At 42.1% G+C, this 16413-nt stretch overlaps 1 protein-coding gene and 1 non-coding gene across 4 annotated transcripts in view; one reads left to right on the top strand and one right to left on the bottom strand.

Annotated features, from left to right (window-relative positions):
• Window positions 1-16413, bottom strand: part of ACVR1 (activin A receptor type 1) — a 102470-nt gene that overhangs the window by 42155 nt on the left and 43902 nt on the right. For 2 of the 3 annotated variants that reach the window (XM_072982877.2, XM_078376364.1), the window contains exon 2: window positions 7463-7536. In XM_072982877.2, coding sequence (XP_072838978.1) covers window positions 7463-7536 — 74 coding nt within the window. Of the gene's footprint in view, window positions 1-7462; window positions 7537-9016; window positions 10726-16413 lie in introns of those variants that run through there. The other variant, XM_072982886.2, reaches the window with a different exon arrangement.
• Window positions 15989-16144, top strand: LOC140703368 (U1 spliceosomal RNA). Its single transcript, XR_012082790.1, has one exon. It is a non-coding gene; the product is annotated as a U1 spliceosomal RNA (small nuclear RNA).

The raw sequence follows: 16413 nt of genomic DNA, 5'->3' as shown, positions 1-16413 counted from the left end.
AAGAGGAGGACCATTTACACTCTCCTTGAGATCTATGGGGAAAATGAGCCGCAAATGTAAATATCAAATAAACAGTGAACATCCACCCATATTCTTAATTAAGCAACAAACACATAAATGCCTATTTTAAACCCTGAGTGTGATTTGGCAATTAATCTGTGAAGACTAAAAGGAGTAAAGCCATGGAATAAATCATACACGTTCATCTGGCTAAGGGTTATAATAATAATATAATGTAAATTTAAAACTAACTGCCGATTTAAGCTTAACTTAGTTACTTAAAATGTCCCTCTTCAACATAAACATAATCTAATTGGAGGTGTTTTTAAAAGGTTATTAATGATTAACTCAACATATTAGCTACTTTCCACAAAATTTCCCATGTCTGGGGAGAACCAGTGCCATTAGTGTTCTTTAGACTGCAAATCTATTATTAAAGGATATGGGTTATCATTTGTTTGGAGTAATAGTCGCCCCATGCCCTTGTGCCCTGCAATTCAAAAAAGCAATCAAAATATGCAAATAAACATGGATACTAATAACAACAATTATTAAACATCTTGGCTGATTAAATGTTAAGCAATATCAAAAACATTTTTAATAATTTTGCAGAATTCCAGAAACAAGGGCAGGACCAAATTTTACAAGGTACATTATGGGTTTGGGGAAGCCACAGAAAGCTGTTCTCTACATGTTCCCTGCTATCCAAGATACACTAATAGAATGACACAGACCAAGAGCTGTGGCCAAATGGGAAAAATTAATTGGAGGTGGCAGCCATTGATGGGCAGAGACAGAACCAGGGATGGTACAGTTCGAATCCCTCTCTCTTGCTCTCTGTTCACCACAGATGCATAACACAGGAGTGATTCCCACAGAGGGAACTTGGAGAGACAACATGGAAGGCTGTACATAATGAGGTCAAAAGTGAACAACTTCCAGAGATCTGTGGGCTGCATACATGCATGTACAGTGGTGCCTCGCAAGACGAGCTCCCCGTTTAACAACGAAGTCGTATTACGATGAAGTTTTTGTGATTGCAAAATGATGTTTCCTATCGGGGAATTTTGCTTTACGATGATCGGTTCCCTGCTTTGGGAACCAATTCTCGCAAAACGATGATTTTCGGCCAGCTGATCGGCAGTTTCAAAATCGTCGGGTAAAAAAAAAAGGTTCCCCGCTCTTTTCTGGGACGGATTCCTCGCTGCACGGGCAGCGAAAATGGCCGCCCTATGGAGGATCTTCACTGGACAGTGAGTTTAAAGCCCATAGGAACGCATTAATCGGGTTTTAATGCGTTTCTATGGGCTTTTTAATTTCGCTTTACGATGTTTTCGTTCTACAGTGATTTCGCTGGAACAAATTAACATCGTAATGCGAGGCACCACTGTACACACCTTATGTAGAGGGCCACACCTCTGCAGCTCCTGCCTCGAAAATATTTTTCTTTGACATGCTCTTTTAATGGTCTTTTCTTTAAATTAGGGGAGATGTGGATCCTAGGAGTGCTTCCCCCTAAAACACAGCCAAACTGCTTACCATACCCTCTAGAAGGCACAAGACCATCTTCTGAGCAAATATTTTGGGGGATGGCAAAGTTGTTGAGAGCCCTATGCAGCCCACAGGTTGCACTTTGCCGATTGGTCCTCCATTCCAGATTTGGTGGAAGAGCAAGACAAGAGGACACAAAGCCATATTATGGTCTTAATACCCCAAGAGAAAAGACCACAGTGCAAAGCGGGGGGGGGGGGAGAGAGAGAGTACAAGCTGTAATGAATTGGTCCACTAACCCCATGTCAGCTAACCATTTATTTGGGCGCTTGGCAATACACAGAAGGTTCCCTCAAGCGTACAGAATGCACCATGGGGGAGCTCCCTTGTTTGAAATCACTCGCACAACAAGTTCTTCCTTGATCTCTTCTTGATTCGGAGGCAAAGTTAAAACTTATTTCCAGTTAGTCAGTTCTCCAACCCTGATGTAGAAATATGTTGTGATACAAATGATTTCCACACACATTGTTAGGTGAAACTGGACTATGAGAAGACTGGTTTATGCTCGCTTTGAAGAAAAGCAGTTGTCTGGGTTAATGGGTCAGCATACCGGCCCTGTAAGAAGCTGGTTCCTAGAATAAATGAAGACACGGAGAGAGGGAGAAAGACGGAGGGAGAAAATACACTGGCTTTCCATGCCCATTCAGACTGCCAAATACCTTAAAATCAAAACAAAACTCTGAAAGATAATGAGAATTCCCTTCCTCAGGTTGACATTACAGGATAGTTTTAGACCATGTACTACCCTAATAATGCCTCCCCCTTCCCGGCTTCACTCCTCAAAATATTTTTTTCTGAAGTTTCTTCAGAAGTTGCCTCTTGACCCCCTATATTAACAAGACCTTAAGGGCCAAGATTTTTTTTTAATTCAGAAAAATGTGCCTCTCACTGAGGTCAAGTAACGCCTGACTTTGGAAACCTCAAGAATCCATAAAGATAGCAGGAAGACTAGAGTTCTACTAGACATTTCTAGCTTATCAGTGACTTTCACTTATGTTTGCTTCTGGATAGAGTAAGCCCTCACTCAAATTAGGCACCTTATCACTAACTGAAAGAGGAGCAGGGAGGGAAAATAAAGAGACAACACTCACTCCACCTCACCAAAGCTGTGTGTTTGGAAAGAAAACACAAAACATGGAGGGGCACTAGACCTTACTAATATAAACTTTCCATCTTAACCACAAATCCAGTGCTCACTGCCTCAGTTTTGGGGAGACATGTTTTCCTTCCAGCTCCAGAGCCGAGAAAGCAATTTTCTGTGTCGGTGATCTCTTTATACAGCTTGAAAAAAATACTTACCTTGGATGACGTCATCTTGCCCCCGAAATGTTTGAGTTTCAGGAAAATCACCACAGGAACACACAAGAGACTAGAACTACCATCCCCTCCACTTCCAAGTCTAAATTTGGTCCCATCATATCACAAAGCACACGATGCTAGAACAGTATTTATATGGCGATGAAGAATGTGTGAGTCACCAAATGTTGCTGAAGAACCACTCCTTTTCCCCTTCCCCATTCATGGCACTGGCTAGGACAGATGGACGCTGGAGACCGACAACCTGTGAAGGCCCTATGCTTCCCACACTACTTAAAAGCAGAGTGGAAGACCTCCAGATGTTCAGTCACACCCCCTCCTGCTCTTACAACAGTCTAATGGATTGATTGATTGATTGATTGATTGATTGATTGATTGATTGATTGATTGATTGATTGATTGATTGATTGATTGATTGATTGATTGATTGATTGGGGGATCCTCTTGCATCTTTAAGTCACTAATAAGTTTGCCATGACATCAGTCACTCTCGAGCTGTTCTAGATCTTTAAGAGGCCTTTTAAAAAGAAACCAGAACTGACTTCTGTTTTAGAAAATAGATTCCCCCCCCCAACCCCACCTAAAACAGCTCACCCCAAATATAGTGAAATTAGAGAGCTTGAGGTGCAGGAGCACAATCCGTCAAGGTTGCTGAGGGCTGCAGGCAGCCGACAGGACACACTCAGTTCCCCCCTGCTTTACAGGGCAGTAAGAAACTAGGATTATTTTACTTATCCTTACATTTTTAACCTCTTTTGCCACACTCAAAGCAGTATTACCTATATACATTTTTTTGAAATCATCTTGATTTTTTTTTTAAAAAGCACTTTCATTTCCAAGTTTAAAAAATTATAATAAAGAAAACATATAATGGAGCATTTTTGACACACGATTGCTACAAATGGAATAAGAACCAGTATTACAGGCCATTTTCAGGGTGTGGCCATGACCATAAGCCGTAAAGCACAGACGGCACACCTCTCTGTTCATCTAGACACACCCCTTTCTATAGCTTTGATTCCCAAAATGCAGCCTCTCTTCTGGAATGCAACTTCTTCTAATCTCAAGTGGAGAAACATGAGAAATTGGAGTGTGGTGAGCGTGGGGTGGGGTTGGAACTCCAGTAATCACATTTCAAAGCAGGATTCTTCCCATTTGCAACATAATGTGGGGGGAAATGGAGGGAGGAATCATTGCTGTACCTTCCTTACATGAAAGAAGCAGAAAAGACTAAGAAAGATAGGTAGAAGCGGTTATATAAAGCCGAATCAGAGCTCATTTCATGTGAAAAGGAACTCATGTTATTCATTAAATGTTGCACATTAGTGGTAACTCCTATTAATTAGTGTAATAACAGTATAAATCTCAGTATTTTTGAGAGAAAAATGCTACAGTAACATCTTAAGTTGTGATAATTCACTGACAAGATCTATTCCAATTGTGCTATGCCTGAGTAAAAACAGATCAGGATTTTGGCCACTCTGTTGTCATTACAATCAAAATGGGGGGGGGGGAGAGATAATCTGATATTGCACCTTGGAAGTAGTTGTAAAAATATAAAGGACAAAACCAATGATAAGAGAACAGCATAAAAATCCTAATAGTACCTTAAAGTGCCTTTAAAAGTTACTTTTGACTTTAAGTATTACTTGCTACACAATTTTAATGTCACCCATTCTACCTAAAAACTAATTCTGTGATTACTCATTGTATTACTCAGTGCACAAAAAATAACTAGTGTAGTTTCTTGTAACTAGTTACCGCAAACACTGAAACCCAAGCATTTGCTACACCACATCTCTCTCACAATTGAATTTCAGAGTTCCTTGCTTTCTCAGAACCTGAAACAGTAAATGAACCTCCATCTCCGCATATTAATTAGAACAAGGAACCACGACAGCATATGCATGCTACGTTGCTAAGTGCAGTTAAGACCTCTTGTCCAATTAGTACATATGGATTAGTACTGTTATATTTTAACTGCATATATGGAAGCCAGGAAAAGCAGATTTTTGAAAAAGAGAACCGAAAAACCTATGTAATAAATACAGCATTGGAGCCAAGCAGGGACATACTCCACTCAAAAATAAATACCCCAGCATATATAATTACTATTCCAAATTGGGTGAGACATTATTAACTTATTCAAGTTGCCTTGCCAACAGTTTGTAATCACTAGAGACATTTCAAGCTCATCTCCATTCCTCCACCACCACCCTCACCCAGTCTTTGGATTTGATACCAGTCCATCGAAAACACTCCCATATGAATAATCAACTTGGAGAGTTACTATTTCATGTTAGGTAAAATGGCAACAAAACAGCATAACATGAATCAGAAGAAATCTGTAATCAAATGTTAAACTGGAACAAGAGCGCAAAGATTTAGTGAATTCAGTTGAGATATGCCAGTCAGATTATTTCAGAAACATGTTTTTCATAGCACATTTCTCCTGTCTTCTCAGCTACACAGTCGCTCTTCATAAACGGACAAAGTTCCCTCAAACAAACCTATCAGAAGAAGTGGGCAACTAAAGGACATGCCTTCCCTTGGCTGATGGCAGGGAGTGAACAGAACCGAAGAGGTCCTTCTGCCTTCTCTTTTTCCTGATACCTCTGTATCACAAGTACAGAAGCTGGCATCCTCTCAATGTTTTAGAATATAAAATTCTATAATCCCCAACCTTCAGCCATTTTGGCTATGGATTATGGAAATTGTAGTTGACCAACCCCAGTCAAACAGACTGAATTGACCAAAAAACCTAATGGGTTTAGCTTCCAAGTCAATACTTAAATAAAACAATAAAAGAGCAAGCTTTCAACAGGAAATCACATCCTGCCGCCTTCAGGATACAAACAGCATACTAACTACAACTGCATATAGTAATATGCATTCAATGTGATTAAGTCACAAAACATTCCAGGTGGACTAACTGCTTAATCAATCAACTTACTGCTGTCCTCAAGAGATCAATTAAAGGAAGTCATGAGTCACTAAGTCTTTGGCCTTCCTCATGGTTCACCACATTACTTCTCACCTGTATCTCTAAAGCCTCTCATCAATCTCAAATTCCAAGAGTGTGATTGAAACAGCTTTTTTGTTTCATTAAAGTGAGTATCGTTTCCCATCCATGTTTTGCTAATGCAAAATTTTCTTCTTGGCCCAATCTAAGATAACACTGATGTTGCATGTATCAAAATGTCAATGCTTCTTCCCATCTGTCCGATATATGTTGAACCACACGAACAAGGTATCTCATAAACACCAGGCACTCCCAAAGAATCCTTCACAGGCTGCATGCACTGACTGATCTTTGGAAAGGGTCTAGTTCAACTTATCTGCAGGCCCTTCCACTACACACGCACAGGAAAGAAAGTGCCTCCCTCCACGCATCCACACCCACTTTGGAAAGCCACTAGAAATACAGAAAAAACAATGTGAAAGAGGAATGTTGGTTTAGTTCAGGGGTGGGCAAAGTGTGACGCATAGGCTGCAGTATATTTGTGTATTGGCATTCTTTTCTGGACATGGGCTCCTAAGGCTTTCTTCAGCTTCTCAGGGGGAGTCTACAACTGAAAAAAGGTTCCGAACTATTGGCCAGACTCTTGTCGGTGCTCACATAAGGTCTGCGTAAGCTAATCGTGGCTAACTGACAAAGTGCCAGGATCTGTCTCAGTCACATACAGTGGGGTCTCGACTTACGAATGGCTCGACATATGAACGTTTCGACTTACGAACCACTCTCATACGAATATATGGACTCGACTTACGAACTTAGATTCAAGTTACGAACTCTTTTTTCCCCATTTTTTTAAAAGCTAAGTCATCTTAGGTTAAAAGGAAAAAAGAAAAAATATCCCCCTCTAGTGGCAGAAGGCGGAATAGCAGCTTCCCATTAGTTTCTATGGACGAAAAGAGCAGATACGGATTAAATGGTTTTCAATGCATTCCAATGGGAAATGCAGATTTGACTTAAGAACTTTTCGACCTGAGAACTGCCTTTCAATACGGATTAAGTTCGTAAGTCGAGATCCCACTGTACCTGGTTATAGACACCTGACTATGCAACTGAGACGTGCCCGAGTGCTTTGTCAATCTGCTGCAATCAGCCATGGAAAAGTTATGTAAATATTACATGAACACGGACAGGATTCCTCTTAGGTTCAAAGGCAGATCTTTTTTCATAAGCAGAGGGTGACATCTAGACGCTCTTCATTTTGAAAAAGCCCCCTTAGGGAGCTCATTGTCATTCTGAAAAAGCTCCCATCCTCCCTCTATACTACACAAAGCGAGGTTAAGTATAAAAATGTAAGTGAAGGGTTGGTTTTCCAAGGTTTAGAAGAGTCTGTATGCAGCCCCTGAAGCACCAAAAGCTCCCCATCCTTGCTTCTGGTTTCCTTGCTAGCTGTTTCATCATTTCATCCCACAAACTTCTTGGTGCCCCAGACCAGGCACAGGAATACATTTACTGTAGAACCTTTATAAGAACTTGAAAAGTTTCTCCCAGTCATGAGAATGAGGAGTCAGCCAGTCCTTCTGCATCTATTAACCACTCGGTTTTCCAACACAACTGTGCTTTTCCACAAGTACTTACCTTCCATGCTGGGCGAAGGAAGAAACACCATCACTAGTACTTGAATAATCATAAGTCCATTTATCATCGTAAACCTAAGGAAAAAGAAAAGAAAAGATTCAGAGTTCTGGAATAGTACAGTAGCTATCCGCCCCAACTACATGACCTGAGAACTACATCACCAACTGCTTCAATGTCAACTGTCACCTGAAAACGCACATCAGTACCTTCCCAAGTCCATATAATAATTACTTCTTAGACAAAGTGAAAGACTAATTTCTATGTGAACAGGAATGAAAAAGCCTCCCCTAAAGAATAAAGAACTTACATAACTGTTTATAAGCCAGAAAGGGCATGCACACATTTACAAGGCTAGAGCTTTGAGGTTTTTTTCCAAGCAACATTCATGTGGTTCATGTGATCAGCATGTATTATGGGGATTCTAGAACACATGGCTGAATTCTCAGGAGAGATCTGTTGCAAAACAAAGCCAGGTGACCGGCTTGTTTTCTGTTGTTCTCCCCAACAACAGAAAACAACAGAAAAGAAATTGTCCAATAATTTACCTGTAGTGGGGATCTTATTGCCCAAAAACAGTACCATGGATCTGAGCATGTACATCTGGGTGAGATTAAACATAAAAATGTAAGTGCACTGGAAAATGTTTCTTTACCAGTGATATGAGGATAAACTGTAGTACAGGAATTCGCACACACTCCCAAAACTATGGCAGCCAACAAGATCTGCCACATGTCCAGTGTCTAAAATATTAACTTTATCAGCTTTGAATTTTACAGACCAGTGCTTTCCAAATATGGGATCCCAGGTGTTCTAGGACTGCAACTCCCCAAAGTCCTGATCATTAGCTGTGCTGGTTACAGCTTCTGGGAGCTGTAGTTCAAGAACATTTAGAGATCCATGTTTGGAAAGCACTGGCATAGAACCCAGCTCCTCTTGATGGCTAACTCAGTTATACTAGAAATCCTACACAAAATTTGATGGTGTGATCTGGATGAAGAAGAGACTCATCCAAATAGAGTGAGTAGCAACATAAGGCATTACATCCTCCTTCTACTCTCCTTCCCCCCCAAAATATATCACCTCAATTTGAAAAGCCATACAAACACCCTACACCTATGGGCACTATACGCATAGCTCAGGGGGTGTCCCTTTTTTGGACACAACTTCCAGAATCTCTGAGTCAACAAAATTCCCCTAGCTGCACTGACTAAGACAGTGGTTCCCAACCTTGGGTCCCCAGACGTTCTTGGATTAAAACACACAGAAGCTTTCACCACTAACGGTGCTGGGAGTTGTAGTCCAAGAACATCTGGGGACCCAAAATTGGGGACCACTGGTCTAAGAATTGTAGCTAAAAACAACATTATCTTCTCTAAGCTTTGGCTCTCCAGATAAACCACCTGTAGAATGAGGCAAGATAAAACAAATTGCCACTGTGATAGTTAGATGCTACCCATCACAAATTTATAGAGGACAATGTTGTGTCAAACCAGAGGAAGGGAGGGAAGACAGGAAAGGTATCAAGACAATATACTGCGAAGAAATCAGACTCACTTTCACATGGAAATGCTTCCACCCACGTCACTATTTTAACAGAAGGACACAGCTGGTCTGACCAAAAGAAACCACAGCAGGCATTTTAGTGCTTTTTTTGGTTTTGAAGAGTGCAAGGGCAAGAAAGCCACAAATACCTCCTGTCCCCACACACCTGGAACACACTGGGCTATAAAACTCACTTCCCCCCTGCACTCAGAAAAAAACAAACAAGAGCAGAATTCTCTCAGCCACTTCATGCAGAAAAAAGGACGGCAGCCAATGGACCGAGCACACGTTTTGCATGTAAATATTCCCCAGGTTCAGTCCCTGGAATCTCCAGGCAACACTGGAACCCTGGACAGCTTCTATCTGTCAGTAGGTATGCAATGCACACTACACAGACTCATGGTCTGGCTGGATATCAAGCAATTGTCATCCACCCTCTCTGCTATAATACTAAACCAGGAAGAAATTAGCTATTGGTCTCCCCCCACCCCAAGAGACCACAACTCCCAAAAAATGTATTTAAGAATTCAATGACCATTCGAAAAGGAAGACATCTGAACTCCAGAAAACTGTAGTACAGTACTGTATTTTGTTGCTTAAACTGAAATGCTCTGCTGGTCATATCCCAGAAGGAAATAGTCCTGAAGTACAAAAATGGCTGCCGACTTCTCCCAACTTTCTGAGAACACAAAGGGCTGAATAACTGAATAGAAAAACAGTGTGCTCCAAAACCTTTCTCCCATCAGTGAAGTAATTTGATGACTATAGGCAGAACCCAGTTGGGGGGAAGCCCGCATGTGCAACCGTTCTCAACCCTAAGAGATTCTCTCCCTGCTAGGGTGGCTGTCACACAACCCGTTTCACAACCAGTGTGCAAACAGTCACACAGTGGGCATGCCTGCAAAGGTAGGGAACTGCTTAAACACTGCTGCATGTGTTTTGTTTTGTTTTCCTGACTACATGCTGACTTTGGTAGGTCTGTCTTCTTCATTACAAGATACCTTAAAGGCAAGGTTGAATGAACAGCTCAGCTGACCCCAAATTGATCAAGGACGTTTAAGTAGGGTAGAATGAGCATACAGAAAGAACAGGCAGGAATTCTATCTGCCCTAGATATGGTTCAGTGTTGCACTTCAAAGTTCTGAAACATTTAATATGTTGCAAGCTTTGAAGTGTTACACCACCAGTTTAACACAGACACTCTGACAAAATGTTTAGCAAGGATGGGCAGTGGATTAAAAACAACTACTTGAAATGGTTTTCATGCAGCTAGAGAGAGGATAACTGAAATATTTTTTTATGAAGCAGTGCAACGCACCAAGTTCAGAACTATTTCCGTTGACAGAAAACGACTATCAGCAATAACAAACCTTTATCCATTATATTAAACAAACTGTTACTATTACCAGACTGAAAACTCCATAGCAACATCAAGTCAGATACTACGAAAAACACAGTCAGAAGGTGTGGCAAGCCCGCACTCCATTCCTAGGGGAAATTCTCAAAAGTTCTTAATTTCGTTGCAGATCCCATGGACAGCCAGAAAGACGAACAAGCGATCCTAGACCAAATCAAGCCTGAACTATCTTTGGAGGCAAAAAGGATAAAACTAAGGCTGTCCTATAATAAGAAGGCAGGGTTCTTGGAAAAGGCAATAATACTGGGAAAGGTTGAAGGCACCAGGAAAAGAGGAGGACCAAATATACGACAGACAGACTCTCTAAAGCAGTGGTGTCCAACCTTGGCCCTCCAGATGTTCTTGGACTTCAACTCCCAGAAATCCTGGCCAGCAGAGGTGGTGGTGAAGGCTTCTGGGAGCTGTAGTCTAAGAACATCTGGAGGGCCAAGGTTGGACGAGCCTGCTAAAGGAAGCCATAGGCTGGAGGTTACAAGACCTGAGCAGAGCTGTTGAGGACAAGACATTTTGGAGATATCGCATTCATAAGGTCACCAACAGTCAGAGGCAACTTGATGGAAAGTAACAACCACTTCTACCGGGGGGGGGGGGGGGGAGCAGCCTACACTACAGGTAGGCACTGGATTCCAGAGCACTGATTCATTATGCAACACGAATGCACATTTAGTCAGAAATGCCACTACAACCCCAGTGGATATGGGCCTCAAATGCAGATCCTTTGCAAAAGAAAGCAGAGAATAAGTTTTTATTTTATGAACAGTAAAACGTGTCATTTTTAATAGTTGTTACACATAATCCACAAAGCTTATATATTACATATCTGTGTCTGTAAGTAGCATTTAATTTAACAGTGACCCTAACAAGGGTTTCAAGGTAGGGAGCAGGTTTTATAAATGCCAACCCAAGACAGACAAGTCTCCATGACCGAGCAGGGATTCAAACCCAAGCCTCCTGAATCCTAGTCTGTCACTCTAACCACTATAGCACTCTAGGTACTAGCCTGTTTCCCCAAAAATAAGATCTTACCTGAAAATAAGCCCTAGTATGATTTTTCAGGATGCTCATAATATAAGCCCTACCCTAAAATAAGCCGTTAAGTGAAACCCCACTCTCCAGCACTGTGCAGCAACCAAAAGATGATGATGTGACTGTATTCGAATAAACGTAGATTGTACATGAAAAAAACAAAAAAAAAACTGTAAATAAGTCCTAATGCATTTTTGGGAGCAAAAATTAATATAAGACCCTGTCTTATTTTTGGGGAAACAGAGTATATGTGTATCAGAAATGCTACGCATGAAACATGCAAGTCCCACAACCAAAATGAGTGAATTCAGTGAACAAAGTCACACTTTGTAGAGGGTGGTCTTCTTTTCTTTCCATTTAGAAAGATTTCTTTTTGCCAACCACTGTCTTGTTACAACCACAGATTGCATCCAGTTAATACCTCCAGCCGACAGAACAGCATCAGTCAACTACACAAGTGGCACCCTTGCTCCCTTTTCCCTCGGCCTCTTGCTCCTAAGGGGAAACTGAGGCATTGTGGGGAGGGCAAGTTCCAACCCACAAGCCAAAGTCTGCTCGCACAACACTGGATTGTCAACCCCTCCTTGTTTGGGGTCTGTGTTTTCTCCAGTGCGTTATTTGCCGAAACACTGGACACACAACTGCAACACCGGCCAGAAGGTAGGCAACTAACAGCAGCCTTTATGTAGCTGGCGTATGACTAGCAGTGCAGAGTTCCTCCAGAGAATGTGCAGCAGCAAAAATAAGAAATGGTCACCATCAACGTGCCTGCAACGCCAAACCTATTTCCAATGGACAGGTGATAAAAGCAAAGTCCCTTATTAATCACAACTGCTTGTTTCAATGATATCCCAAAAACAGCAGGGACGTGGTGGCGCTGCGGGCTAAACCGCAGAAGCCTGTGCTGCAGGGTCAGAAGACCAAGCAGTCATAAGATCGAATCCACGCGACGGAGTGAGCGCCCGTCGCTTGTCCCAGCTCCCGCCAACCTAGCGGTTCGAAAGCATGCAAATGCGAGTAGATCAATAGGGACCACCTCGGTGGGAAGGTAACAGCGTTCTGTGTCTAAGTCGCACTGGCCATGTGACCATGGAAGATTGTCTTTGGACAAAACGCTGGCTCTGTGGCTTGGAAACGGGGATGAGCACCGCCCCCTAGAGTCGAACACGACTGGACAACAATTGTCAAGGGGAGCCTTTACTTTTACCTTTACCAAAAACAGCATGGGTGGGAGCTAAGCATTTCTTGCCTTAGTTCCAGGAGGAACAAAGGATAAAAGGAAATGCTTTATAAAAGTACAGCTTGAGTCCCTACTCCTTTCTAACAGGAGGCAACATGCTGCACAGACACTTGAACTTCCGCCAAGAAACTTTTAGAAAGGATGTTAAGTTCTCTTTGCTGGCTGCCATTTTGCTGAGAGAAGGCAGGATCTGCTCTTAGCCTGTTAATTCAAGCTAGTTAAAAATAAACCTTGAAAGGAAAAAAAAAAACATTGATTTCAAACACGCACGCACCGACGTCAACTCCAGAAACAGAGGCCATGAATTTTGGACCAGAAAAGTGAGGTTCCGCTGCCGCCTTTCACCTAAATAAAAAATGGATCTCTCGGAAGGATTGTTAAGCAAACAGAGATTAGGATTCCATAAATTTGGAGGTGAAACATAACCCCCTGGACACTGGTAATGGAGCAGTCTTCTGTAGCAGCAGACTGGCTGGGGGGGGTGCACGGAGAAGTGTTGTGGGAGAGGCAAGAGGAATGAAATAAGGGCAGTAATCCAAGAGAGGAAGCTTTAGGAGAGCCGTTCAGTACTGTTTTGCATTCAAGTGACCGGCTGCATTAGACATGTCCTCCAGTTCAGTATCCCAGCCCCAAGCAGTAACCTTGCTTGCCAAATTTAGATTTCCTAACAACCTGCTTCCTACTTGGGAAGAATACAGATGAACCATTCCAGAGCCATTCCTAACCAAGTCTATGTAAAAAAAAGAACCTAAAGGCGGACAATACTTTTATCAGAATCAGCTATCAATGCAGAACATATGCAAGTTTTTGAATTCCCAAGAATTCCTCATCAGGGTAAATAAGAAAAAGATTACGGAGTTGGGGGAAAGACATGGGACGCAAACATTATGCTAAACGTTTCGAGTCCTGCGGAACTAGAGAGAAATTGAATTCTCAGTTTTAAAAGTGGCTCAAAGCATCAGGCAAGTCTCTGTGCAAACTGTTCTCATCCACTCCCACCATCTCAGCACAGAGACTTCCCCCCCCCTCCAACCCTACAAGAGTCTCTTCTCAGACTGGCTTTGTAAAATCTTCTGTAGTCTAAGAAAAACACAGCACAAACAGACCTCTTCAGTACAGACAACAGAAAACAATATACAACTCACAAGGCCTCATAAACCTCTCATCATATTCTCTTTAGGGGTTTGATGTGGCAAAAGCTCTGGATCACTTGAATGCAAACATGTCACAATTCTGACAATTGCACTCACAGAACAGGTAGGAGAGGTCTTCCCAATGGCTCCTTCATAAGCACGACACTCCTTCCACTCAGAGTGAAAAGGATCCGAGTTATTATTAAGTACTGTATTTTTTGCTCCATAAGATGCACCTGACCTTAAGACGCACATAATTTTTAGAGGAGGAAAACGGAAAATATATTGCGAACCAAATAGTGTAATAAAATATTTAATAAACTATAACAGAATAACATTTGAACGATGTAAAGTGAACAGCAGTCAACAGTGGCATTAAAAACCATTACCACTGTCATTAACAAATGGAGAGACTTAAAGCTTTGTGTACTCTAGTTTATGTACCATAAATTTGTGTACCATAAATTTAATTCAAGTACATATAGAACATTATCAGCCAGTGATAAGACCTATACCACTCTACCTATATTTTACATTTCCTTTCATCCACCTCCTCCCCATGCTTATAGAAATGTCTCAATGACAGATGAGATTGTTGTGCAACTCTGCCCAGCTACAGCTCAAGCCTATATTAAGTTAGAAATGGTTTGTCTGATTTGGCACTGCATTGAGAGGTCCCTTTTAGTTGTGTGGAGGATAAATAGTGGAATTAAACTATTTAACAGCTGGTTTTCCTTATTTACTTTAGGTTATGCAAGAGAACAGCAACACAAAGCTTAACCTGATCCCATTCACCAGCAGTACCACATGCTCAGCATAAGACCAAATCTCCATTTTCTGACATAATTGAATGTTTATAGCATGCAAGACACAACAGGTTAGGCCACACAAAGCCATGAACAATTTTCTTGATGAGCCAAAAAAACTGAATACAAACTATAGTAGCTGAAATCAGGAAGCAGGTACTGTAATCCAGTTAGAAGTTACAAGGCACAGTACGTTTCCTTGCTGCAACACCCTTTGGAAATACATTCTCTATTAGATAGTTGAAAAATTTGCAAGTTGAATCCAAATTTCCCATAGAAATACATTGAAAATGAATTAATGCATTTTTATGGGGGGGGGAGGTCAGAAACTTTAAAAAACTTAAAAGAAAGTCACTTACCAGGTATTGTAGACTGAGCCTGGCTCTTCACAGTGCCTTGGTAGACCCCAGAACAGCCAAAAAAGAGCCCCAAACAGCTAAAAGCCAGCAGGCAGCAATTTTGTGCTCTTCTCCGCTCCTGCTCCTTTCCCCTCCCCTCTCCCCACCTAACAGCTAATCAACGCTGGTTTGAACAGCTTCCCAGGGAGCTTTTAAAGCAAGTACAGTGGGGTCTCGACTTACGAACGGCTCGACATACGAACGTTTTGACTTACGAACCACTCTCATAGGAATATATTGACTCGACTTACGAACTTAGATTCGAGTTACGAACTGTTTTTTTTCCTTTTTTTAAAGCTAAGTCATCTTAGGTTAAAAGGAAAAAAGAAAAAATCCCCCTCTAGTGGCAGAAGGCGGAATAGCAGCTTCCCATTAGTTTCTATGGATGAAAAGAGCAGATACGGATTAAATGGTTTTCAATGCATTCCTATGGGAAATGCAGATTTGACTTAAGAACTTTTCGACCTGAGAACTGCCTTCCAATACGGATTAAGTTCATAAGTCGAGACCCCACTGTACTGGTATGCACGTTTCTACACAAGCAGGTTTCAACTCAAATGGAGCACCTTTTCACCCAAGCACTAACCCCAAACAAACAGCTTTTAAACTAAATTTTACATTTTAAAACGACAATACCAGGCAGTCCCAGGTCTCTCTCCCAGCTCTCTAACTGCTTGGACTAGCAAGGAAGCAGACAAGCAGCCTCTTCACTAACTGAAAGTTTGAATTTCCCTGCTTTCCCTGCCTTCACGGCATATTAGGTATGCTAATATCTGTGCAGTGGAGGATTGTGGGAGGAACATCTAGCCCCTGATGGTGATCCCGTGGGGCACCCCAAAACACTGGCCTCTTTCGGGACTGGGGCTGTGCAGCCCTGTTGTGATCAGGAGGTGCAGCCGGGGGGGTCATCATGCCTTTGGGGGACAGGGCACAGAAAGGGGCAGGAGTTGCAGGGGCCATTCCAACTCATACCTGGCAGGGGAGATACCATGATCATCAAAGTGGTTTTCCCAGGGTGAGGCTCATCTATTGCACTTTGGATGTGCTGACCCCTGTGATTTCCCCAAATATGGGAAAAATCAACTGCCTAAGTGGCGTACTGTGTTTGTGGTTTCCCCTGGTCTTTCTAGAATCACTGTTTCCCCTTTGGCCCTTGACTGTTTTCACTGCCTGCTGCCATAGGCCTGTTGGCCTTGCTGGTTTTCCAGGTGGGCTCCAGGAAGCAGATCCTGGAAAGCCAGCAGTGCAGAATGGTGAGGTCCAAATAGCAAGCAGTCTCTGGTGCCAGTTCAGAGGCCTCCCAGCATGGCAGTGGGAGGCTTCTGGGTGGTGGTGATTGAACCCTTTTTTACTGTATTCGCTCCATAGGACGCATATACTTTCTCCCCC

This window comes from Pogona vitticeps, chromosome 1, assembly GCF_051106095.1.
Source record: "Pogona vitticeps strain Pit_001003342236 chromosome 1, PviZW2.1, whole genome shotgun sequence".
NCBI lineage: Eukaryota > Metazoa > Chordata > Lepidosauria > Squamata > Agamidae > Pogona > Pogona vitticeps.
This window is presented reverse-complemented; position numbering and strand designations above follow the sequence as displayed.